Source organism: Chiloscyllium plagiosum, unplaced genomic scaffold, assembly GCF_037043375.1.
Source record: "Chiloscyllium plagiosum isolate Xiang-an unplaced genomic scaffold, Cpla_swu_hap1 HiC_scaffold_10, whole genome shotgun sequence".
Classification (NCBI taxonomy): domain Eukaryota; kingdom Metazoa; phylum Chordata; class Chondrichthyes; order Orectolobiformes; family Hemiscylliidae; genus Chiloscyllium; species Chiloscyllium plagiosum.
In genome coordinates this window covers 7,880,807-7,901,860 of record NW_028270148.1, presented here as the reverse complement: position 1 = coordinate 7,901,860, position 21,054 = coordinate 7,880,807, and the positions used below count along the sequence as shown (strand labels likewise).

Sequence of the window (21,054 nt, the reverse complement as noted above, 5' to 3'; positions counted from 1 at the left end):
CCCGCACATTCCTTCCCCTCCAAAGTCGAGTGTGTGAGAGTTGGATTTGACCTACCAGGAACAACTGCAGCAGCAGCACCAGCAGAAGCAGCATGTGTTTGGCCGCTGGTTGGGCGATGCTTGTGGATCGGTGCCATCTCCTTCACTTCTCGTTTCTGCTCTCTTCCCCATATCTATTCCTTCAGATCCCATACACTTTAAAACAAAAGTAGAGAAATAAGGAAGGTTCTGTTTCAAAACTATGAACATAACTGGGTGACCAGAACTGGTCATAGTATTCCAGAAGAGGCTTCACCAATGTCCTGTACAACCTCAACATGACCTCCCAACTCCTATACTCAGAGGACTAACAAAGACAGGTGTGCTAAATGTGTTTTATACATTATATCTCTCTTCTAGAATACTACGTCCAGTTCTGGTTGCCCAGTTATAGGAAGGAGATTATCAAGCTGGAGTGGGTTCAGAAGAGGACATTGGTGGGTATGGAAGGTTTGAGTTATAAAGAAAGGCTGGAATCACTGGGACCTTTTTCACTGATTGTAGGAGGTTGATATGCTACCTTACAGAAGTTTAATAAATAATGAGAGGCATTGATAGAGTTAATGGCAGTTGTCTTTTCCCTAGGATGGGGGATTTCAAGACTAGGGGCCACATTTTTAAGGTGAGAGGAGAGAGATTTAAAAAAGACAGGAAAGTCAAATTTTTCACATAGTGGGTCATTCACGTGTGGAATGAACTTCCTGAGAAACTGGTGGATGTGGGTACAATTACAATGTTTAATAGACATTTGGACAGGTACATGGATAGAAAAGGTTTGGAGGGATATAGAACATAGAGCAATACAGCTCTCGATGTTGTGCTGACCTTTTATCTTACTCTGATATCAAACTCTACATTTTACTAAGTTAAAAATCACACAACACCAGGTTACAGTCCAGCAGGTTTAATTGGAAGCACTAGCTTTCTGAGCGCTGCTCCTTCATCAGGTGGTTATGGAGGACACAATTGTAAGACACAGAATTTATAGCAAAAGTTTACAGTGTGATGTAATTGAAATTATACATTGAAAAAGACCTGGATTGTTTGTTAAGTCTCTCATCTGTTAGAATGACCATGTTAGGTTCACTTCTTTCATATGCAAATCACAAAACCTTTTTTAAAAGTTACATTCTCAGGTTAACTTTAACAATTGGTGTCAGCCCAGATAAGATGTTGAAGGTGTTAGCCCCCTGTGTGCTGCTGTCTGTGCCATAATGGTTAGACTGATTCTATCTAAAAAGTGAGTTAACAGAGTCTTACATGGATTCACGCAGTTTTTCAGCAAAGAATAATGTCACTCTGCAAGTACAAATTCACCCCACAAACGTACATGTGTATGTGTGCATGTGTGTGTGTGTGTCTGGGGTGGGGGTGTTGTGAGTGTCCGTGAGAGAGAGTGCAGATGTGTGTTTGTGTGTAAAGGGGTCTAAGTCTGTGACAGGATGCATGTGTGAGTGTGGGAGTGTGTGTGTGTCTGTAGGAGTGTGTGTGTCTGTAGGAGTGTGTGTGTGTGTGTCTGGGGTGGGGAGTTGTGAGTGTCTGTGAGAGAGAGTGCATGTGTGTGTGAGTGTAAAGGGGTCTAAGTCTGTGAGAGGGTGCATATGTGAGTGTGGGAGTGTGTGTGTCTGTAGGAGTGTGTGTGAGTGTCTGTGTGTGTGTGTGTCTGTGTGTATCTGTGTGTGTATAGTGCAATGGTGGTCACCTGTAGTGTGACGTGAACCCAAAAAGTTTTGTGATTTGCATATGAAAGAATTGAAACTAACATGGTCATTCTAACAGATGAGAGACTTAACAAACAAACAATGTATTTTTCAATGTATAATTTCAGTTACATCACACTGTAAACTTTTGCTATAAATTTTGTGTCTTACAATTGTGTCCTCCACAACCACCTGGTGAAGGAGCAGCGCTCAGAAAGCTAGTGCTTCCAATTAAACCTGTTGGACTAAAACCTCGTGTTGTGTGATTTTTACATCCCAGTCCAACACCGGCATCTCCAAATCATGACTACATTTTACTGTCATCATTTGCCTATCCAAGAGTCACATGGATGACAGTAAAATATAGCGTATATAGGTTAGTTTGATCTTAGATTAGCATAAAAGGTTGGCACAGATTCGAGGGCTGAACTGGGCAGGTGGGACTAGTTTAGTTTGGGATTATGTTCAGCATGGACTGTTTGGACTGAAGGGTATGTTTCTGTACTAGAGACCCTCTGACTCTATGACTATGAAGGTATGCTGGTCAAATTAATGGGGTTTGACTGGGTTAAACAACTGCCCTCTTTATTTGTTTAGAAGCTCTGGCTATGCTTTTATTTCAACCTTCATTTCAAGCCTGGGTTTGACATGGTTCTCTACCATCTAGAACAAGAACAAAGAAAGAACAAAGAAAATTTACAACCCAGGAACAGGCCCTTCAGCCTTCCAAGCTTGAGCCGATCCAAATGTACTGTCTAAACCTGTCGGTCAATTCCTAAGCATCTGTATCTCTCTAATCCCCACCTACTCATGCATCTGTTCAGAAGCATCTTAAATGAATCTACCATGCCTGCCTCTACCACCTCTGCTGGCAATGCGTTCCAAACGCCCACCACCCTCTGTGTGAAGTACTTACCGCGTGTATCCCCCTTAAACTTTCTACCTCTCACCTTGAAAGCGTGACCTCTCGTTATTGAATCCTTCACCCTGGGAAAAAGTTTATCTCTATCTACCCTGTCTATACCCTTCTAGATAGACAAAGGCAATAGATACCTGGGAACATGACACCCGCAAGTTCCTTTCCAAGCCACTCACCATCCTGAGTTGGAAATAATATCACCGTTCATTCACTGTCACTGGGTCAAAATCCTAGAACTCCCTGCCTAACTGCACTGGAGTTGTTAGACCATATGACCGGAAGAAATCAAAACAGGAGTACGCTGTTCCACCTCTCCAAACTGCTTTGCTATTCAATAGAATCACGGTTGATCCGACATTCCTCATGTCCACTTTCCTGCCCGTTCCCAGTAATCCTTTATCCTTTACTGATCATGAATCTATCTGTCTCCGACTTAAATATACACCAGGACTCTGTCCCCACAGCTCTCTTTGGCAAGGAGTTCCAAAGAGTTACAATTCTGAGAAAAGAAATTCCTCCTCATCTCAGTCTTAAATTGGTGCCCCGTTATTCTGAGACTGTACCCTCTGGTCCCAGATGGGTAACATCCTCTCGGCACTTACCCTGCTAAGTCCCTTAAGAATCCTATAAGTTTCAATGAGATCACCTCTCATTTTTCTAAACTCCAATGAGTAGAGTCCCAACCTGTTCAGCCTTTGCTCATAATACAGCCCCTTCATACCAGCATCATCCTAGTGAACCTTCTCTGAACTGTCTCCAATGAAAAAATATCTTTCCTTAAGTAAGGGACCAAAACTGCCCACAGCACCCCAGATATGGTGCCATCAGCACCTTGCACATTTGCAGTAAGACTTCACTACTTTTAAATTCCAACCCCCCCTGAAATAAGGGCTAACATTCCATTAGCCTTCCTGATTACCAGCTGCTCCTGTGTGCTAAAGCAGTTCTCCAACACCTTCTCTTGGGCAATTAAAGATGAGCAATACATTCTGATCCAGCCAATGAGGTCCATAACAAATAAAAATATAAATAAACAATGGTTTACCCCCAGTTGCCCACAAGTAATGTGTCGCTTTCTTGAACCATGTGTAAGCAGTTTTACAAAACTGGGAGATGTTGCTCATCCATTGCACAGGGCAGATAAGAGGTTGCCACATTGTCATGGGACTGGGCAAATCTCCTACAAAACAACATGAGTGAATGAGAACGTTTTAAACAACAATTCAGCAGTTTCACTATTACTGCAATGAGAATTTTATTCCCAGATTTATTCCTTTAACTGAATAGAAGTTCCTCCACTGCTTTGGTGGGATTTCACTTAATGTCTGCAGATCACGTGGGCCTCTGGATTTTCAGTCCAATAACAATCAGTTTGCGATCATAGTCATACCCATTTTTTAAAAAATTTGACCTAATTCCTTAATCAACCTGTTCAGAGATGTTATTACACACCTCTGGAGCAGGCGGGATCTGAACCTGGGCCTCCAGTCTAAGGGTAGGAACACTACCACTGCGTAACACGACAACCTCTCGATTAGGGTTTTTAAAAAAATGTACCTGTTTTTCTAATCAATCTGTTCAAGGATGTTATTACACATCTCTGGAGCAGGTGGGACTTGATCTGGTCCTCCTGACCCAGAAGTAAGGTCACTACCACTGCTCCATAGGAGGACCTCTTGATTATGGTTAATTTGTTTTACTCCTCGCTCTCAGTTCAGAGGTAGGGACACTACCACTTTGCCACAAGAGGACCCTGAGTCTGCTTTTCAAAAAAATAATTATCTATTTTCTTAATTAACCTGGTCAGAAGTATTATTACAGGCCTCTGAGCAGTTGGGACTCGACTCCGGTCCTCCTGGTATAGGGGTGGGAACATTACCACTGTGCCACACGAAGGCCTTTCAATTAGGGTTAATAGCCAGACCTTTCAACTGCTAACTGGTATAGCTGATTGAAAGCACTGACCTTTCAATCCTTAAACTTCTAAATTCAGGTTATGTAAAACAATCCCAAGTCTTTAAAGAATGGACTGAATTCAAGTTAGTCCGGGTCTTTTTTGCAGTGGCTGAATGTTCACAAGGTGAAATAATGCAAAATTGGAACTAAATATGGATAAACTATTAACACCAAAGAGATATAAATGTAGCCATATGAACTATTGAACTTGTGTACTGCTAAAAAATGACACACTTTGTTGATGTTTTTCATCTTGCACTCATCAGGACAATTCGCAAGAGTACCAATTTCAAGGGGAAAACTAACATTAAACTGCATGATAGGAGAGTGCTGATTGGTTGATAAATGGCCTCTGATTAGTAGAAGCATTGCCGTGGAGAATTCGGCAGGTTGGCTCAAATTGCACAGGGCATTGTCCTGATAAATTAACCAGGAATTGGCTGGTTCAGCACTAATCTGATCAAAGAGCCCGCTGCAGTCTCTAGGAATGTGTTTCATGCTGAGATAGGTTCCTAAAGGGAGCTTGAAATTCACTTGAGAAATATTAATAAAACCCATTCACACAAGACGCAAATTATGATGGAACCTGTAGCTTTGTAGCATCTTCACAATATTCCTTATGATGTCCCAAATGTAATGTGCTTGATGGACCATGTTTACGTGTTTTTATTTTTGATGAAGTATTGCAAAGTACAAAAACATGGCAGATAAACCTGTACATAGCAAGATCTCAGACTTCTCTCTGTCCTCTATTTCTTCTTCCTGACAGTGATCAAAAGGTGACAGCGGCCAAACATTGTGAGCGTTTTTCCAGGCAACGCGTGAGCAGCTAACATTACTCGATATTACAGCGATGTAAAGTGAAGGTATATCTGTTTCAGGCAGGAAACAATTCCAATTCCCTGTTTATTGTTCTTATTTATTCTTTCATGGGATGTGGACAATTTGTTGCCCTTCTTTAATTTACTTGGTAAAAACAAGGACTGCAGATGCTGGAAACCAGACTCTAGATTAGAGTGGTGCTGGAAAAACACAGCAGGTCAGGCAGCATCCGAGAAGCAGGAAAATCGACGTCTCGGTCAAAAGCCCTTCATCGGAATAGAGGCAGGATGCCTGCAGAGTGGACAGATAAATGAGGGGGGGGGAGAAAGTAGCATCGAGTCTGTTTCAGGACATGGTTGAAGAGCTTCAGGGCAGAGGAGATGACCTAGGGGTTGCAGTGAGAGAGAGACTCACTGAGATTCTTGTGGAAAGAGGAGGAAAACATCTTCAAGGCAGGCATCCTTGCAAGAGTATTCGCAGTAGAGTTAAAATCAACTAGGTAAAAACAAGTACTGCAGATGCTGGAAACCAGAGTCTAAATTAGAGTGGTGCTGGAAAAGCACAGCAGGTCAGGCAGCATCCGAGGAGCAGGAAAATCGACGTCTCGGGCAAAAGCCCTTCATCAGGCATAGAGGCAGGGTGCCTGCAGAGTGGAGAGATAAATGAGAGGGGGGTGGGGAGAAAGTAACATCGAGTCTGTTTAATTTACCTTGAGCTAAGTGCTTTGCTAGTCAGGTCCTTGGTGTGATTGCACTCGGAGTACTGTGCGAAGTGTCGGTCTCCATATCTGAGGAAGAAAGTTCGGTCTGTGGAGGGATTGCGATGAAGGTTTACCAGACTGATTCCTGGGATGACAGGACTGATGGATGAAGAGAAACTTATCAGTTAGGACTACATTTGCTGAAGTTTAGAACAATGAGGGGGAACTCTAATAGAAATCTAAAAACACTCTAACAGGACTAGACAGGGCAAATGCAGGAAGGATATTCCCAAAGACCAAGGAATCCCGAACCAGATGTCACAGATCAAGGATATGGGGTTAACTATTTAGGTCTGAGATGATTAGAAATTTCTTCACCCAGACAGTGGTGAGCTTGTGGAGTTTACTGCCACAGGAAGTGCTTGAAGCGAAAAGAATTGAATGTTTTCAAGAGAGAGAGTTACATATAGTTTTGAGGGCCAAAGGCATCAAAGGTTATGGAGAGAAAGTGAGGAAGATTCTGAATTGGATGATCAGCTGTGATCATATTGAATGGCACAGCAGGCTCAAAGGGCTGAATGGCCTACTCCTGCTCTTAATTTCCATTTTCTAAGTTTCAGACAAGGGAAGCCAAGCACACTGTTGTGGGTCTGGAGTCACATGTCTTTTGAGATGGCAGATTACCTTTCTCTATAGCATATTAGTGAATCATATGTTTTCTTCCTTTCAATCGATGCTTTCAATATGAGTTTTTTAAAAATTGATTGTAATTTATATTTCACCAGCTGCCATCCTGAGATTTGAAGGCATGTCCCCAAAGCATTAGTCCGGACCTCTGGACTACTATAGTGACAATTCCATAGAACAGAATCATCGAATCACAAAGAGATCCTTCAGCTCATCAGGTCTGCACTGAAAAAAAATGTGAAATCCATACTAGTTCCTCTTTCCCAAACTTAGCACATTGCCTTGAATGTTATGTCATTTCAAAAGCTCATCCAAGTACTTTTTAAAAGTTGTGAGGTCCCATGCGGTGCATTCCAGATTCCCATTACAGTCTTGGGTGAAAAATGTTTTCCTCAAATCTCCTCTAAATGTTCTGCATTTCCACCTGAATATTATGCCCCCTTGTTATTAACCCTTCAACTAAGAGGAATAGCTGCTTTCTGTCCACCCTATAGTCTTATACACCTCTATCAGGTGCCCCCCTGCCCCACCTCCCCATAAGTCTGCTCTCAAGAAAACAAAGTCTCTCTTCCTAACTAAATTGCTCCATCCCAGACAACGCCCTGTTGAATCTCCTCTGTACCCCCTCCAGTGCAATCCCATCTTTCCAAAAATGCCAGAACTGTACACAGTACTCTAGCTGTGGGAGTCATGTATGGTAAACCTTCATCGCAATCCCTCCATCGACAGAACTTTCTTCCTCAGGTATGGTGACCAACACTGTGCAGAGTACTCCAAGTTCTGTACAGCTCCAACATAATCTCCCTGCTCTTATAATCTCTGCCAAGACTGAAAAAGATAAGAGTCTCATTTGCCTTGTTTAAGACCCTATTAACCCCCTCTACTACCATATCCCCTTGAGGTGGTCTCACAAAGGTCTGACTTCACTCAGAGTGTATTTGTGCAGTTTGACTCACCTGACAGGTGGCATGGTGGCATAGTGGTTAGCACTGCTGCCTCACAGCACTAGAGACCCGGGTTCAATTCTCACCTCGGGCAACTAGCTGTGGGGAGTTTGCACGTTGTCTGTGTGGGTTTCCTCCCACAGTCCAAAAATGTGCAGGTTACATGAATTTTTTCTATGTTCTAATTGGCCATAGGAAATTACCTGTAGTGTTAGATGTAGGGGAATGGGTCTGGGTGGGTTGCTCTTTGGAGGGTCAGTGTAGACTTGTTGGGCCGAAGGGTCTACTTCACACTGTAAGTAATCTAAGACAAAGCTCTTTTGGAAACTATTTCTATTTTCTATAAAATATCACATTCTCATTAATTAGAACAAAAGAACAAAGAACAATACAACATAGCAGCTGGTCCATCAAGCCGGACTGACATATGATGTCTTTTTAAACTAAAAACCTTTTGCCTCCATGTGGTCCATATCCCTCCTATTCCCTGCCTATTTGCATATTTGTTAAGATGTCTCTTAAACGTTGCTATTGTATCTGCTTCTACCACCTCCTCTGGCAGCTCATTCCAAGCACTTACCACCCTCTATGCATAAAAAAACTTGTCCTTCAAATCCCTTTAAACTTTACTTGTTTTAACCTAAACCTATGTCCTTAGTAATTGACATTTCTGTTTTTCAGCAGCAGCAGCTCGAAGGGCACGAGATTGGACCAGGGGCCTATCAGGAGCAGTGAGCCACTGACTTGAGCTTTTACATTTGATATCGGAGAGCAGAGGCTTCTGGGAAAGGAGGGACTTTTTTTATTCCTGTCCAGCTATATAAGTGAATGTTCTCTAAACCCAAGATCCTACCCTTGTAGGGCCTCCCACCCAACCACCTCCTCTAACCTTAAACACCAGGGACACGTCAGCTAAGCTTCTCTTCTCTTTTGCATTCTGATAAAGGGACTAGCAGGGATGGCAGTGCAGGGAGAGGAATGATCCTCCTGCATGATGTTTGAGGTGAGGGACGCCATTAGTGTCCCATCCAAGTACATCTGCAGGAAGTGCACCCACTTCTCGCTCCTCCAAGACCGCGTTAGGGAACTGAAACGGGGGCTGGATGAACTTTGGATCATTCGCAGAGGCAGAGGCTGTGATAGATAAGAGTTACAGGGAAGCAGTTACCCTGAGGCATGAAGAAAGCTGGGTAGTTATTCGAAGGGGGAGAAAACAGTCAGTGCAGGGATCTCCTGTAGTTGTTCCCCTGAAAAACAAGTATACCATTTTGGATACTATTGGGGGGAAACAACTTACCAGGGGCATGCAGTGGTGTGCAAGTCTCTGGCACAAAGTGTGTCCCTGTTGCACAGAGGGGAAGGAGGGAAAGGCTGACAGTGTTAGTCATTGGGGACTCAATAGTTAGAGAGTCAGATAGAAGGTTTATTGGGAACGAACAAGACTCGCAGTTGGTGTGTTGCCTCTCAGGTGCCAGAGTCCATGATGTCTTGGATCCTGTCTTTGGGATTCTAAAGAGAGAGGGTGACCAGCCCCAAGTCGTGGTCCATGTAGGTACCAACAGCATAGGTAGAAAGAGGGATAGGTGATGTAAGGCAGAATTTAAGAGAGAAGAGAAGCTGAAGCAAGAACAAACAGAGTTGTTATCTCTGGTTTGTTACCTGGGCCACGTGATAGTGAGGCAAGGAACAGGGAGGGACATCAGCTGAACAGGTGCCGGCAGGGATGGTGCAGGAGGGAGTGTTTCAGGGACATGGATAATTGGGGCTCATTCTGGGGAAGGTGGAACCTCTACAAACAGGACGGTCTTCACTTGAATCAGAGGGGTATTAATATCCTGGGTGGGAAATTTGCTGGTGCTATTTGGGTGGGTTTAAACTAGCTCAGCAGGGTGACGGGAACCTGAGGAGTAGTTGAAGTGCACAGGAGGATAAGAGTAGGGAGGGCATGGATAGGATTTCACAGTCACAGGCAGACAGCAAGCTGGTTTGAAGTGTGTCTACTTCAGCACCAGAAGTATCCGAAATAAGGTAGGTGAGCTTGCAGCATGGATAAATACCTGGGACTTTGATGTTGTGGAGAAAGTGAGGTCTGCAGATGCTGGAGATCAAAGTTGAAACTTTATTGCTGGAACAGCACAGCAGGTCAGGCAGCATCCAGGGAACAGGAGATTCGACGTTTCGGGCACAGGCCCTTTCCTGAGGAAGGGCCTGTGCCCGAAACGTCGAATCTCCTGTTCCCTGGATGCTGCCTGACCTGCTGTGCTGTTCCAGCAATAAAGTTTCAACTTTGATGTTGTGGCCATTTCGAAGATATGGATAGAGCAGGGTCAAGAATGGATGTTGCAGGTTCCAGAGTTTAGATATTTCATTAAGAACAGGCAAGGTGGAAAAAGAGGGGGAGGTATGGCCTTGTTAGTCAAGGATAGTATAACGGTGGCTGAAAGAATGTTTAGGATTAGTCTACTGAGGTAGCATGGGCTGAGGTTAGAAACAGGAGGAGAGGTCACACTGCTAGGAGTTTTTTTACAGGCCTCTGCAGAGTTCCAGGGATGTGGAGCAGAGGATTGGCAAAATGATTCTGGGTAGGAATGAAAGGAACAGGGTGGTCATTATGGGGGACTTTATCTTCTCCTACATTGACTGACAGAGTCGTCATCTCTGGGTTGTTGCCGGTGCCACGTGACAGTGAGGCAAGGAATAGGGAGAGAGTGCAGTTGAACACGTGGCTGCAAGGATGGTGTAGGAGGGAGGGCTTCAGGTATTTGGACAATTGGACTGCATTCGGGGGAAGGTGGGACCTGTACAAGCAGGACGGGTTGCACCTGAACCAGGAGGGCACCAATATCCTGGGAGGTAGGTTTGCTAGCACTCTTCGGGGGGGTTTAAACTAATTTGGCAGGGGGATGGGATCCGGACTTGTAGTCCAGCAAGTAGGCTAGCTGTTTTTCAGGATGTCCAAGAATGTAAGGAGGCTGTGGAGAAGGTAGCACTGACAGGGAATACTTGCGGACACAGAGATGGGCTCAAGTGTGTATACTTCAACGCAAGGAGTATCAGAAATAAGATGGGTGAACTTAAGGCGTGGATTGGTACTTGGGACTACGATGTTGTGGCCATCACGGAAACGTGGATAGAAGAGGGACAGGAATGGTTATTGGAGGTTCCTGGTTACAGATGTTTCAGTAAGATTGGGGGGGGGGTGGTAAACAAGGAGGGGGGGGGGGTGGCGTTGCTAATTAGAAATGGTATAACGGCTGCAGAAAGTCAGTTCGAGGGGGATCTGCCTTTGGAGGTAGTATGGGCTGAAGTCAGAAATAGGAAAGGTGCAGTCACCTTGTTGGGTGTTTACTATAGGCCCCCCAATAGCAGCAGAGATGTGGAGAAACGGATTGGGAAACAGATTTTGGAAAGGTGCAGGAGCCACAGGGTAGTAGTCATGGGTGATTTTAACTTCCCAAATGTTGATTGGAAGCTCTTTAGATCAAGTAGATGGGATGGAGCGGTGTTTGTGCAGTGTGTCCAGGAAGCTTTTCTAACTCAGTATGTAGATTGTCTGACCAGAGGGGAGGCCATATTGGATTTGGTACTTGGTAACAAACCGGGACAAGTGATGGGCTTGTTAGTGGGTGAGCATTTTGGTGATAGTCACCACAATTCTGTGACTTTCACCTTGGTTATGGAGAGAGATAGGTGCGTAAAACAGGGCAGGTTTTACGATTGGGGGAAGGGTAAATACGATGCTGCAAGACAGGATCTGAAGAGCATAAATTGGGAGCACAGGCTGTCAGGGAAGGATGTCGTTGAAATGTGGAACTTTTTCAAAGAACAGATACAACGTGTCCTTGATATGTATGTACCTGTCAGGCAGGAAAGAAATGGTCGTGTGAGGTAACCTTGGTTGACGATGGAGGTTGTAAGGAGGAAGAAAGAGGTTGAGGAAACAAGGTTCAGACAGAGCGTTGGAGGGATACAGGATAGCCAGGAGGGAGCTAAAGAAAGGGATTAGGAGAGCTAAGAGAGGGCATGAAAAATCTTTGGCGGGTAGGATCAAGGATAACCCCAAGGCCTTTTATGCATATGTGAGAAACATGAGAATGACGAGAACGAGGGTCGGTCCGATCAAGGACAGTAGTGGGAGACTGTGTATTGAGTCGGAAGAGATAGGAGAGGTCTTGAATGAGTACTTTTCTTTAGTATTCACAAATGAGAGGGACCGTATTGTTGAAGAGGAGTGTATGAAATGGACTGGTAAGCTAGAGGAGATACTTGTTAGGAAGGAAGATGTGTTGGGCATTTTGAAAAACTTGAAGATACACAAGTCCCCCGGGCCTGACGGGATATATCCTAGGATTATGTGGGAAGCAAGAGAGGAAATTGCAGAACCGTTGGCAATGATCTTTTCGAATTCACTGTCAACAGGGGTAGTTCCAGGGGACTGGAGAGTGGTGAATGTTGTGCCCCTGTTCAAAAAAGGGAATAGGGATAACCCCGGGAATTACAGGCCAGTTAGTCTTACTTCGGTGGTAGGCAAAGTAATGGAAAGGGTACTGAGGGATAGGATTTATGAGTATCTGGAAAGACACTGCTTGATTAAAGACAGCCAGCATGGATTTGTGAGGGGTAGGTCTTGCCTTACAAGTCTTATTGAATTCTTTGAGGAGGTGACCAAGCATGTGGATGAGGGTAGAGCAGTGGATGTAGTGTATATGGATTTTAGTAAGGCATTTGATAAGGTTCCCCATGGTAGGCTTATGCGGAAAGTCAGGAGACATGGGATAGTGGGAAGTTTGGCCAGTTGGATAGAGAACTGGCTAACCGGTCGAAGTCAGAGAGTGGTGGTAGATGGTAAATATTCAGCCTGGAGCCCAGTTACAAGTGGAGTTCCGCAGGGATCAGTTCTGGGTCCTCTTCTGTTTGTAATTTTTATCAATGACTTGGAAGATGGAGTCAAAGGGTGGGTCAGTAAATTTGCAGATGATATGAAGATTGGTGGAGTTGTGGATAGTGAGGAGGGCTGTTGTCGGCTGCCAAGGGACTTAGATATGATGCAGAGCTGGGCTGAGGAGTGGCAGATGGAGTTCAACCCTGTCAAGTGTGAGGTTGTCCATTTTGGAAGGACAAATAAGAATGCGGAATACAGGGTTAACGGTAGGGTTCTTAGTAAGGTGGAGGAGCAGAGGAATCTTGGGGTCTATGTTCATAGATCTTTGAAAGTTGCCACTCAGGTGGATAGAGCTTGTAAGAAGGCCTATGGTGTATTAGCATTCATTAGCAGAGGGATTGAATTCAAGAGTCGTGAGGCGATGTTCCAGCTATATAGGACCTTGGTGAGGCCACATTTGGAGTACTGTGTGCAGTTCTGGTTGCCTCATTTTAGGAAAGATGTGGAAGCTTTGGAGAGAGTGAAGAGGAGATTTACCAGGATGTTGCCTGGAATGGAGAACAGGTCGTATGAGGATAGGTTGAGAGAGCTAGGCCTTTTCTCGTTGGAACTGCGAAGGATGAGGGGTGACTTGATAGAGGTTTATAAGATGATCAGGGGAATAGATAGAGTAGACAGTCAGAGACTTTTTCCCTGGGTACAACAGAGTGTTACAAGGGGACATAAATTTAAGGTGAATGGTGGAAGGATGGGGGGGATGTCAGGGGTGGGTTCTTTACCCAGAGAGTGGTAGGGGCATGGAATGCGCTGCCTGTGGGAGTGGCAGAGTCAGAATCATTGGTGACCTTTAAGCTGCAATTGGATAGGTACATGGATGGGTGCTTAAGCTAGGACAAATGTTTGACACAACATCGTGGGCCGAAGGGCCTGTTCTGTGCTGTATTGTTCTAAGTTCTATGTTCTATGACTGGAAATGCTATAACTCTAGTACGTCGGATGGATCAGTTTTTGTCCAATGTGTACAGGAGGGTTTCCTGACACAGTATGTCGAAGGGCCGACAAGAGGGGAGGCCACACTAGATCTGGTGCTTGGTAATGATTTAGTTGTAGCTGAGCACTTTGGACAGAGGGAATGCAGTTACGTTTAGTTTAGCGATTGAAAGGGATAGGTACGTGTCACAGGTCAAGAGTTATCGATGGGGCAAGGGCAATTATAATGCGATTAGGCAAGACTTTGGTTGCATAGAATGGTGTAGCAAATTGCAGGGGATGGGGACAATCAAAATGTGGAGCTGGTTTAAGGAAGAGATATTGCGTGTCCTTGATATGTATGTCCTTGTCAGGCAGGGAGGACGTGATAAGGTAAGGAAACTGTGGTTTACTACAGAAATTGCACCTCTTGTTAAGCGGAAGGAGGAGGCTTATGTAACGATGAGACGAGATGGTTCGGATGAGGCGATGGCGAGGTACAGAGTAGCTAGGAAGGATTTAAAGAGAGAGTTAAGAGCAAAGAGAGGACGCGAACAGTCTTTTGCATGTAGAATAAAGGAGAACCCTAAAGTTTTCTGTAGATATGTGAGGAATAAAAGGTTGACTCGGGTAGGAATAGGCCAGTCAAGGACAGAAGTGGGAAGTTGTCTGTGGACCCTGTGGAGATTGGAGAGGTGCTAAACAAATATTTCTCATCGCTTTTCACTCAGGGAAAGGAGAATATTGTAGAGGAAAATAATGAGATATGAGATATTAGATTAGAAAGGATTGAGATTAGTAAGGAAGAGGCATTATCAATTCTAGAAGGAGTAAAAGTAGACACGTCCCTGGGCCAACTGGGATTTATCCGAAGATTCTCGGAAGCTAGGGAGGACATGGCTGGTGCCTTTGGCTTTGATCTTTGAGTCATCGTTGTCTACAGGTTTCGTACCAGAGGACTGGAGGATTGCAAATGATGTGCCCTTGTTCAAGAAGGGAAGTAGAGATGACCCAAATAATTATAGATCAGTGAGCCTTACGTCTATTGTAGAAAACATTTTGGAAAGGATTATAAGAGATAGGATTTATAATAATCTAGCAAGCAACAATTTGATTATAGTCAACATGGTTTCATCAAGGGCAGGTCATGTCTCACAAACCTCAGAGTTTTTTGATAAGGTGACCAAGCATGTAGATGAGGGTAGGGCAGTTGACGTGGTATACATGGACTTCAGTAAGACCTTTCATAAGGTTCCACATGGTAGGCTTTGGAGAAAATGCACAGGCAATGGGATTGAGGGTGATTTAGCAATTTAGATTAGAAACTGGCTTTCTGAAAGTGGTGGTTGATGGAAAATATTCAGTCTGGAGTCCGGTTACTAGTGGTGTGCCACAAGGATCTGTTTTGGGACCACTGCTGTTTGTCATTTTTATAAATGAATTTAGACGCAGGCATAGGTGGATGGATTAGTAAATTTGCAGATGACACTAAAGTCGGTGGAGTAGTGGACAGTGTGGAAGAGTGTTACAGGTTGCAGGGGGACTTGGATAAACTGCAGAATTGGGCTGAGAGGTGGCAAATGGAGTTCAAAGCAGCTAAATGTGAGGTGATGCACTTTGGGATGAATAACAGGAAGGCAGAGTACTGGGTCAATGGAAAGATTCTTGGTAGTATGGATGTGCAGAGGGATCTTGGGGTCCATGTACATAGATCTCTGAAAGTTGCCACTCAGGTGGATAGTGCTGTTAAGAAGGCATACTGTGTGGTAGGTTTCATTCGTAGAGGGATTGAGTTCCGGAGCCGCAATATCATGCTGCACCTATACAAAATGCTGGTGCGGCCACACTTGGAATATTGTGTACAATTCTGGTCACCCCATTACAGGAAGGATGTGGAAGCATTGAAAAAGGTGCAGAGGAGATTTACCACAATGTTGCCTGGTCTGGAGGGAAGGTCTTATGAGGAAAGGTTGAGAGACTGGGTCTGTTCTCATTGGAAAGAAGGCTAAGGGGGGATAGAGAAATACAAGATGACTAGAGGATTAGACAGGGTAGACAATGAAAGTCTTTTTTCTAGGATGATGATGTCAACTTGTACAAGGGGCATAGCTACCAATTGAGGGGTGATAGATTCAAGACAGATGTCAGAGGCAGGTTCTTTGCTCAGAGAGTGGTAAGGGCATGGAATGTCCTGCCTGCTAATGTAGTTAAGTCAGCCACATTAGGGAGATTTAAACAATCCTTAGATAAGCACATGGATGATGATGGGCTAGTGAAGGGGGATGGGCTTAGATTAGTTCACAGGTCGGCGCAACATTGAGGGCTGAAGGGCCTGTTCTGCGTTGTATTGTTCTATATTCTACCCTGGGAAAATGACTCCGACTATCCATTCTATCCACGCTTCTCGTAATTTTGTAAACTTCTATCGGGTCACCCCTCAGCCTCCTATGTACAAGTGAAAACCAACCAAGTTTGTCTAACCCCTCCTCATAATAGCCTTCAAAACAGACAACATCCTGCTTAACCTCTCCAAAGCCTTCCTATCTTTCTAGTAATGTAGCATACACAGGTGTAGACAATATTCAAAATGTGGCCTAACTAACGTTTTATACTCTGTGCCCCAACCAATGAAAAAAGCAAGCCATATGTCTTCTTGACCACCTTATCCACTTGTGTTGCCACTTGCAAGGAAATGTGAGTCTGTATGCCTAGATCGCTTTACATATTGATGCTACTAAAGGTTCTGCTATTTACTTCCCTCCAGCATTACTCCTTCCAAAATGCACCACCTCACATTTGTGCCTCAGGGCAGCATGGTAGCACAGTGGTCAGCACCGCTGCTGCACAGCACCGGGACCTGGTTTGATTCCACCCTCAGGTGAGTGTCTGTGTGGAGTTTGCACATTCTCCTTGTATTTGTGCGGGTTTCCTTTGGGTCTTTCAGTTTCCTCCCACAGTCCAAAGATGTGCCGGTTAGTTGGATTGGCCATGCTAAATTGCCCATGGTGGAGGGTAGGTGGATTAGCTATGGGAAAATGCAGTTACAGGGATAGAGTGGAGTGCTCTTTGGATGGTCGGTGTGAACTCAAAGGGCCGAATGGTCTGCTTCCACACTGTAGGGATTTTATGGGATTTGTATGGATTAACACCATTTGTCATTTCTCCGTCCAAGTCTGCTGCCTATCTTTATGTTCTGGCAATCCTACCCACAGCTCCCCCAATCTTTGTGTTATCCGCAATCGTACTAATCAGATCACCTACATTCTCCTCCAGATTATTTATATATATGACAAACAGCAAGGTTCCCAGCACCGATCCGTACAGAACACTACTGATCACAAATCTCTAGTCAGACAAAACATCCTTGCACTGCTACTCTCTGTCTTCTATGACCTTGTTTTGATGAAACAAATAGGAAGAATCTCTCCCTAATGGTTTGGTAACTAGGGGCCTGAGTTTCAGTTCAGCAACAAAACAGTGGGAGGAATGAGATAAATATATTAATCCAATAAGAAAGGATTGTTAGCTGATGATCACTCCGCACAAGGAGAAGGGGATGACACTCAATAATATCTAAGGGCTGCACAACCAATAATAACTTCTAAAAGGGAATGGGCAAATGTCTGAAAATGAAGAACTGGCAATGGTGTGAGAGAAAGGGACAGGATGCCACTGGCATGACAGTCCAAATGGTCATAGAGTCATAAAGTCCTACAGCATAGAGAAAGGCCCTTTGGCCCAAACTGGTCCATGCCGACCCAAACGTCCATCCACACTAACTCCATTTCCCTGCACTTGGCCCACAGCCTTCTAATCCTTTCCTATCCATGTATTTGTCCAAATGCCTTTTAAATGTTGTTAACGTACTTACCTCAACCACTTCCATTGGCAGCTCATTCCATATGTGTACCACCCTCTGTGTAAAAATGTTGCCCCTCAGGTTCCCTTTTATTCTTTCCCCTCTAACCTTAAACTGATGCTCTCTAGTCCTCAATTCTCCAACCCTGGGAAAAAGACTGAGTGCATTCACCTTATCTATGCCTCTCATGATCTTATACACTTCTGTAACATCCCCCCTCAGTCTCCGATGCTCTAAAGAAAAATACTCTAGCTTGTCCAACCTCTTTCTATGACTCAGAGCATTGACTCCTGGCAACATCCTTGTAAATTTCTTCTTTACTCTTTCCAGTTTAATTACATCCTTCCTATCGCAAGGTGACCAAAACTGAACACAATGCTCCAAGCGCGGCCTCAGCAATGTCCTATACAACTGCAACATAACTTCCCAACTTCTATATTCAATGCCTTGACTGATGTCAAAGAATTAGCTGATTCTCTAATGTCCCAAATGAATTACTTTTTGGTCACTGTTTGCAATGCTGCATATAAAAGGCTGTACACCCCTTGGGAATTATTGTGTATTACTCCTTTCAAGTCGTGTACCTTCCTGATTGGAACTATATCACTGTAACTTCATGATAACGGCATCAAAATCGTAAAACTCCTCCCTCACAGTGTTGAGGGTGCACCAACACCACACGGACTGCAATAGTTCAATGCATACTATATTCTGGTCACCACACGACCAGAAGGATGTAGATGCTTTGGAGAGAGTACAGAAAAGGTTTACCACAATGTTGCCTGATATGGGGATGTTAGCCATGAAGGAAGGTTGAAAAGACTGGGTTTAGTTTCACTGGAATGCAACAGCATGAGGGATGGCCTGATAGAAGTTTATAAGATTGTGAATGGCAAGGATTGAGTGGAAAGTATGAGGCTTTTTCCCATGGTGGACAGGTCAATTACTGGGAAACACAGGTTCAAGATGTGCGGGGGTGGGGGGTGAAGGTGTTAAAAAGAGATGTGCAAGACAAGTTTTTCACACAAAGGGTGGTAAGTGCCTGGAACATGTTGCCAGAGGTGGTAGTGGAAGCAGACACAATAGCAGATGAATAACAGAGAGGAAGGGAATAGAGGGATACAGATCCCTTGTAAGTGAAGACAGTTTTAGTATGGAAGGGCAAAATTTGTTGGCATAGGCTTGGAGGGCCGAAGGGCCTGTTCCTGAGTTGTATTGTTCTATGTTTTTTGTTCTGCAGTGCAATGAGGGATGAGCAATAAATTCTGGTCAAGCCAGCGATGTCCACATCCCATAAAAGAATTATTTTTATGATGCTACTGGAATTGTCATACTGTCACTGAGTAACCCCTTCTCCAACAATATAGGAACAGGAATAGGCCATTCAGCCCCTTGAACCTGTTCTGCCATTTAATGGCTGATCGGTGGCCTAATTCCAAATACCTGCCTTTAGCCCATATCCCCTAATACCTTCATACATTAGCACCCTATGTTATGAACTGTACTTTTGCTGATGGCAATTATGTTCCTATTGGACCTCTACCATCTGTGGCCTTTTGTGGACAACTCCCAAAGTTCTAGTATCTCTTTCTGTGAAAAAGTGATTCCTCACCTAAACACTTACAGTCTAGCTCAATGTTACTGGATCTCACCACTAGAAGAAACAGTGACTGCATTTCAAGCCTTCGATCTCAATCAAATCAGCCTTCAAATTGTCAAAGTCATAAAATCCCTGCAGTGTGGAAGCAGGCCATTCAGCCCATTGAATCCATACTGACCCTTTGAAGAGCATCTCACCTAGAACCACCCCTCCGACACTATCCCCGTAACCACATATTTACCATGGCTAATCTGCCTAGTCTGCACAACCCCGGACACTATAGGCAATTGAGCATGGCCAATCACTTAACCTGTGGGTGGAAACTGCAGCAGCCAGGGGAAACCCATGCAGACACAGGGTGAACGTGCAAACTTCACACAGCCCGGTGGAATCAAATCCAGGTCCCTTGAGCTGTGAGGCACAAAGACTGTCACAGATCTCTGTAATGGCTCAATGAGGAGAGAGATGGTTGGTTCCTTGCTGTTAAACTCTGTACAACAACCCCCTCGTGCGTGGGTGCTTGCAAAAGCAGTGTTCCACACACCTCCTTAACATCCTGTCAGCATTAGAGTTGGGGAATTTTGGGGAAAAGAGCAGAGGTCAAATTATGGGCCTTATTTAAGCAAATCTTTGACTCTTATTGAGAAACTGGACAAATTAAACTCGGATAAATAAACTGGAGAAACACACAGAATTAAAGATGAAGACATACAGGTCACAGGCAATTAGTGATGATGTTCCTCAATTGTTAATCCAGGAACATGGAATACTATCCCTGACCCACTGTGAGCATTTTGAGAGTTTGAACTGTTTGAATAAAAAGCTGGACCCTCTCTAAATGACTGGTAGGTTAAAACCCAAATAGTTGACCTGCTGCCCTGATCTGGCCTATATGTGACTCCAGCCCCTTTCAAAGGTAATGGACTCTTAACTAGCATCAGGAGTGGCACTGTCAACCACTCAGCTCTAAAGATGGCCAAGAAATGCCATCTTCCCAAATGAACACCAGCGAGTCTCGGGGGAGATGTTGGCAGAGTGATCCGGACCCCCGGAATAACACTCTGGTGACATAGGTTTGAGTCCTACGGTGGCAGATGGTGACATTTAAATTCAATGAAATAAAAATCTGGCTAACAGCAAACATAAAACTACACGAAGACAGAAATAGATAGGTCTGGATGAATAAAGAACAAAGAAAAAAGAAAATTTACAGCCCAGGAACAGGCCCTTCGGCCCTCCAAGCCTGAGCCGTCTAATGTACAGTCTAAACCTGTCGGTCAATTCCCAAGCATTTGTAGCCCTCTGCTCCCCACCTACTCGTGCATCTGTCCAGACGGATCTTAAATGAATCTACCGTGCCTGCCTCTACCACCGCTGCTGGCAACGTGTTCCAGACGCCCACCACCCTCTGTGTAAAGTACTTGCTGCGTGTATCCCCCTTAAACTTTCCAGCTCTCACCTTGAAAGCATGACCTCTGGTTATTGAATCCTTCACCCTGGGAAAAAGCTCGTCTCTATCCACCCTGTCTATACCCTTCATGATTTTGTAAACCTCAATCAGGTCCCCCCTCAATCTCCTTTTTTCTAATGAAAATAAACCTAACATACTCAACCTTTCTTCATAGCTAGCACCTTCCATACCAGGCAACATCTCCTCGTAAACTTTCTCTGCACCCTCTCCAAAGCGTCCACATCCTTTTGGTAATGTGGCAACCAGAACTATACTCAGTATTTTAAATGCGGCTGAACCAATGTCTTGTACAATTTAAACATGACTTGCCAGCTCTTATACTCAATACCCCGTCCAATGAAGCAAGCATACTATATGCCTTCTTGACCACTCTCTCCACCTGTGCAGCAACCTTCAGGGTACAATGGACCTGCACTCCCAGATCCCTCTGCCCATCAACTTTTCCCAAGGCTTTTCCGTTCATTGTATAATTCGCTCTAGAATTAGACTTGCCTAAATGCATCACC

At 44.4% G+C, this 21,054-nt stretch overlaps 1 protein-coding gene across 2 annotated transcripts in view; it reads right to left on the bottom strand.

Annotated features, from left to right (window-relative positions):
• LOC122552585 (regulator of G protein signaling 17-like) overlaps positions 1-21,054 on the bottom strand; it is a 114,258-nt gene that overhangs the window by 39,352 nt on the left and 53,852 nt on the right. The window contains exons 2-3 of one of the 2 annotated variants that reach the window (XM_087991059.1): positions 6,146-6,295; positions 56-195 (exon numbers count right to left, since the gene is read on the bottom strand). In XM_087991059.1, coding sequence (XP_087847185.1) covers positions 56-192 — 137 coding nt within the window. In that variant the 5' untranslated portion in view covers positions 193-195; positions 6,146-6,295. The remainder of the gene's footprint in view (positions 1-55; positions 196-6,145; positions 6,296-21,054) is intronic. The other variant, XM_087991060.1, reaches the window with a different exon arrangement.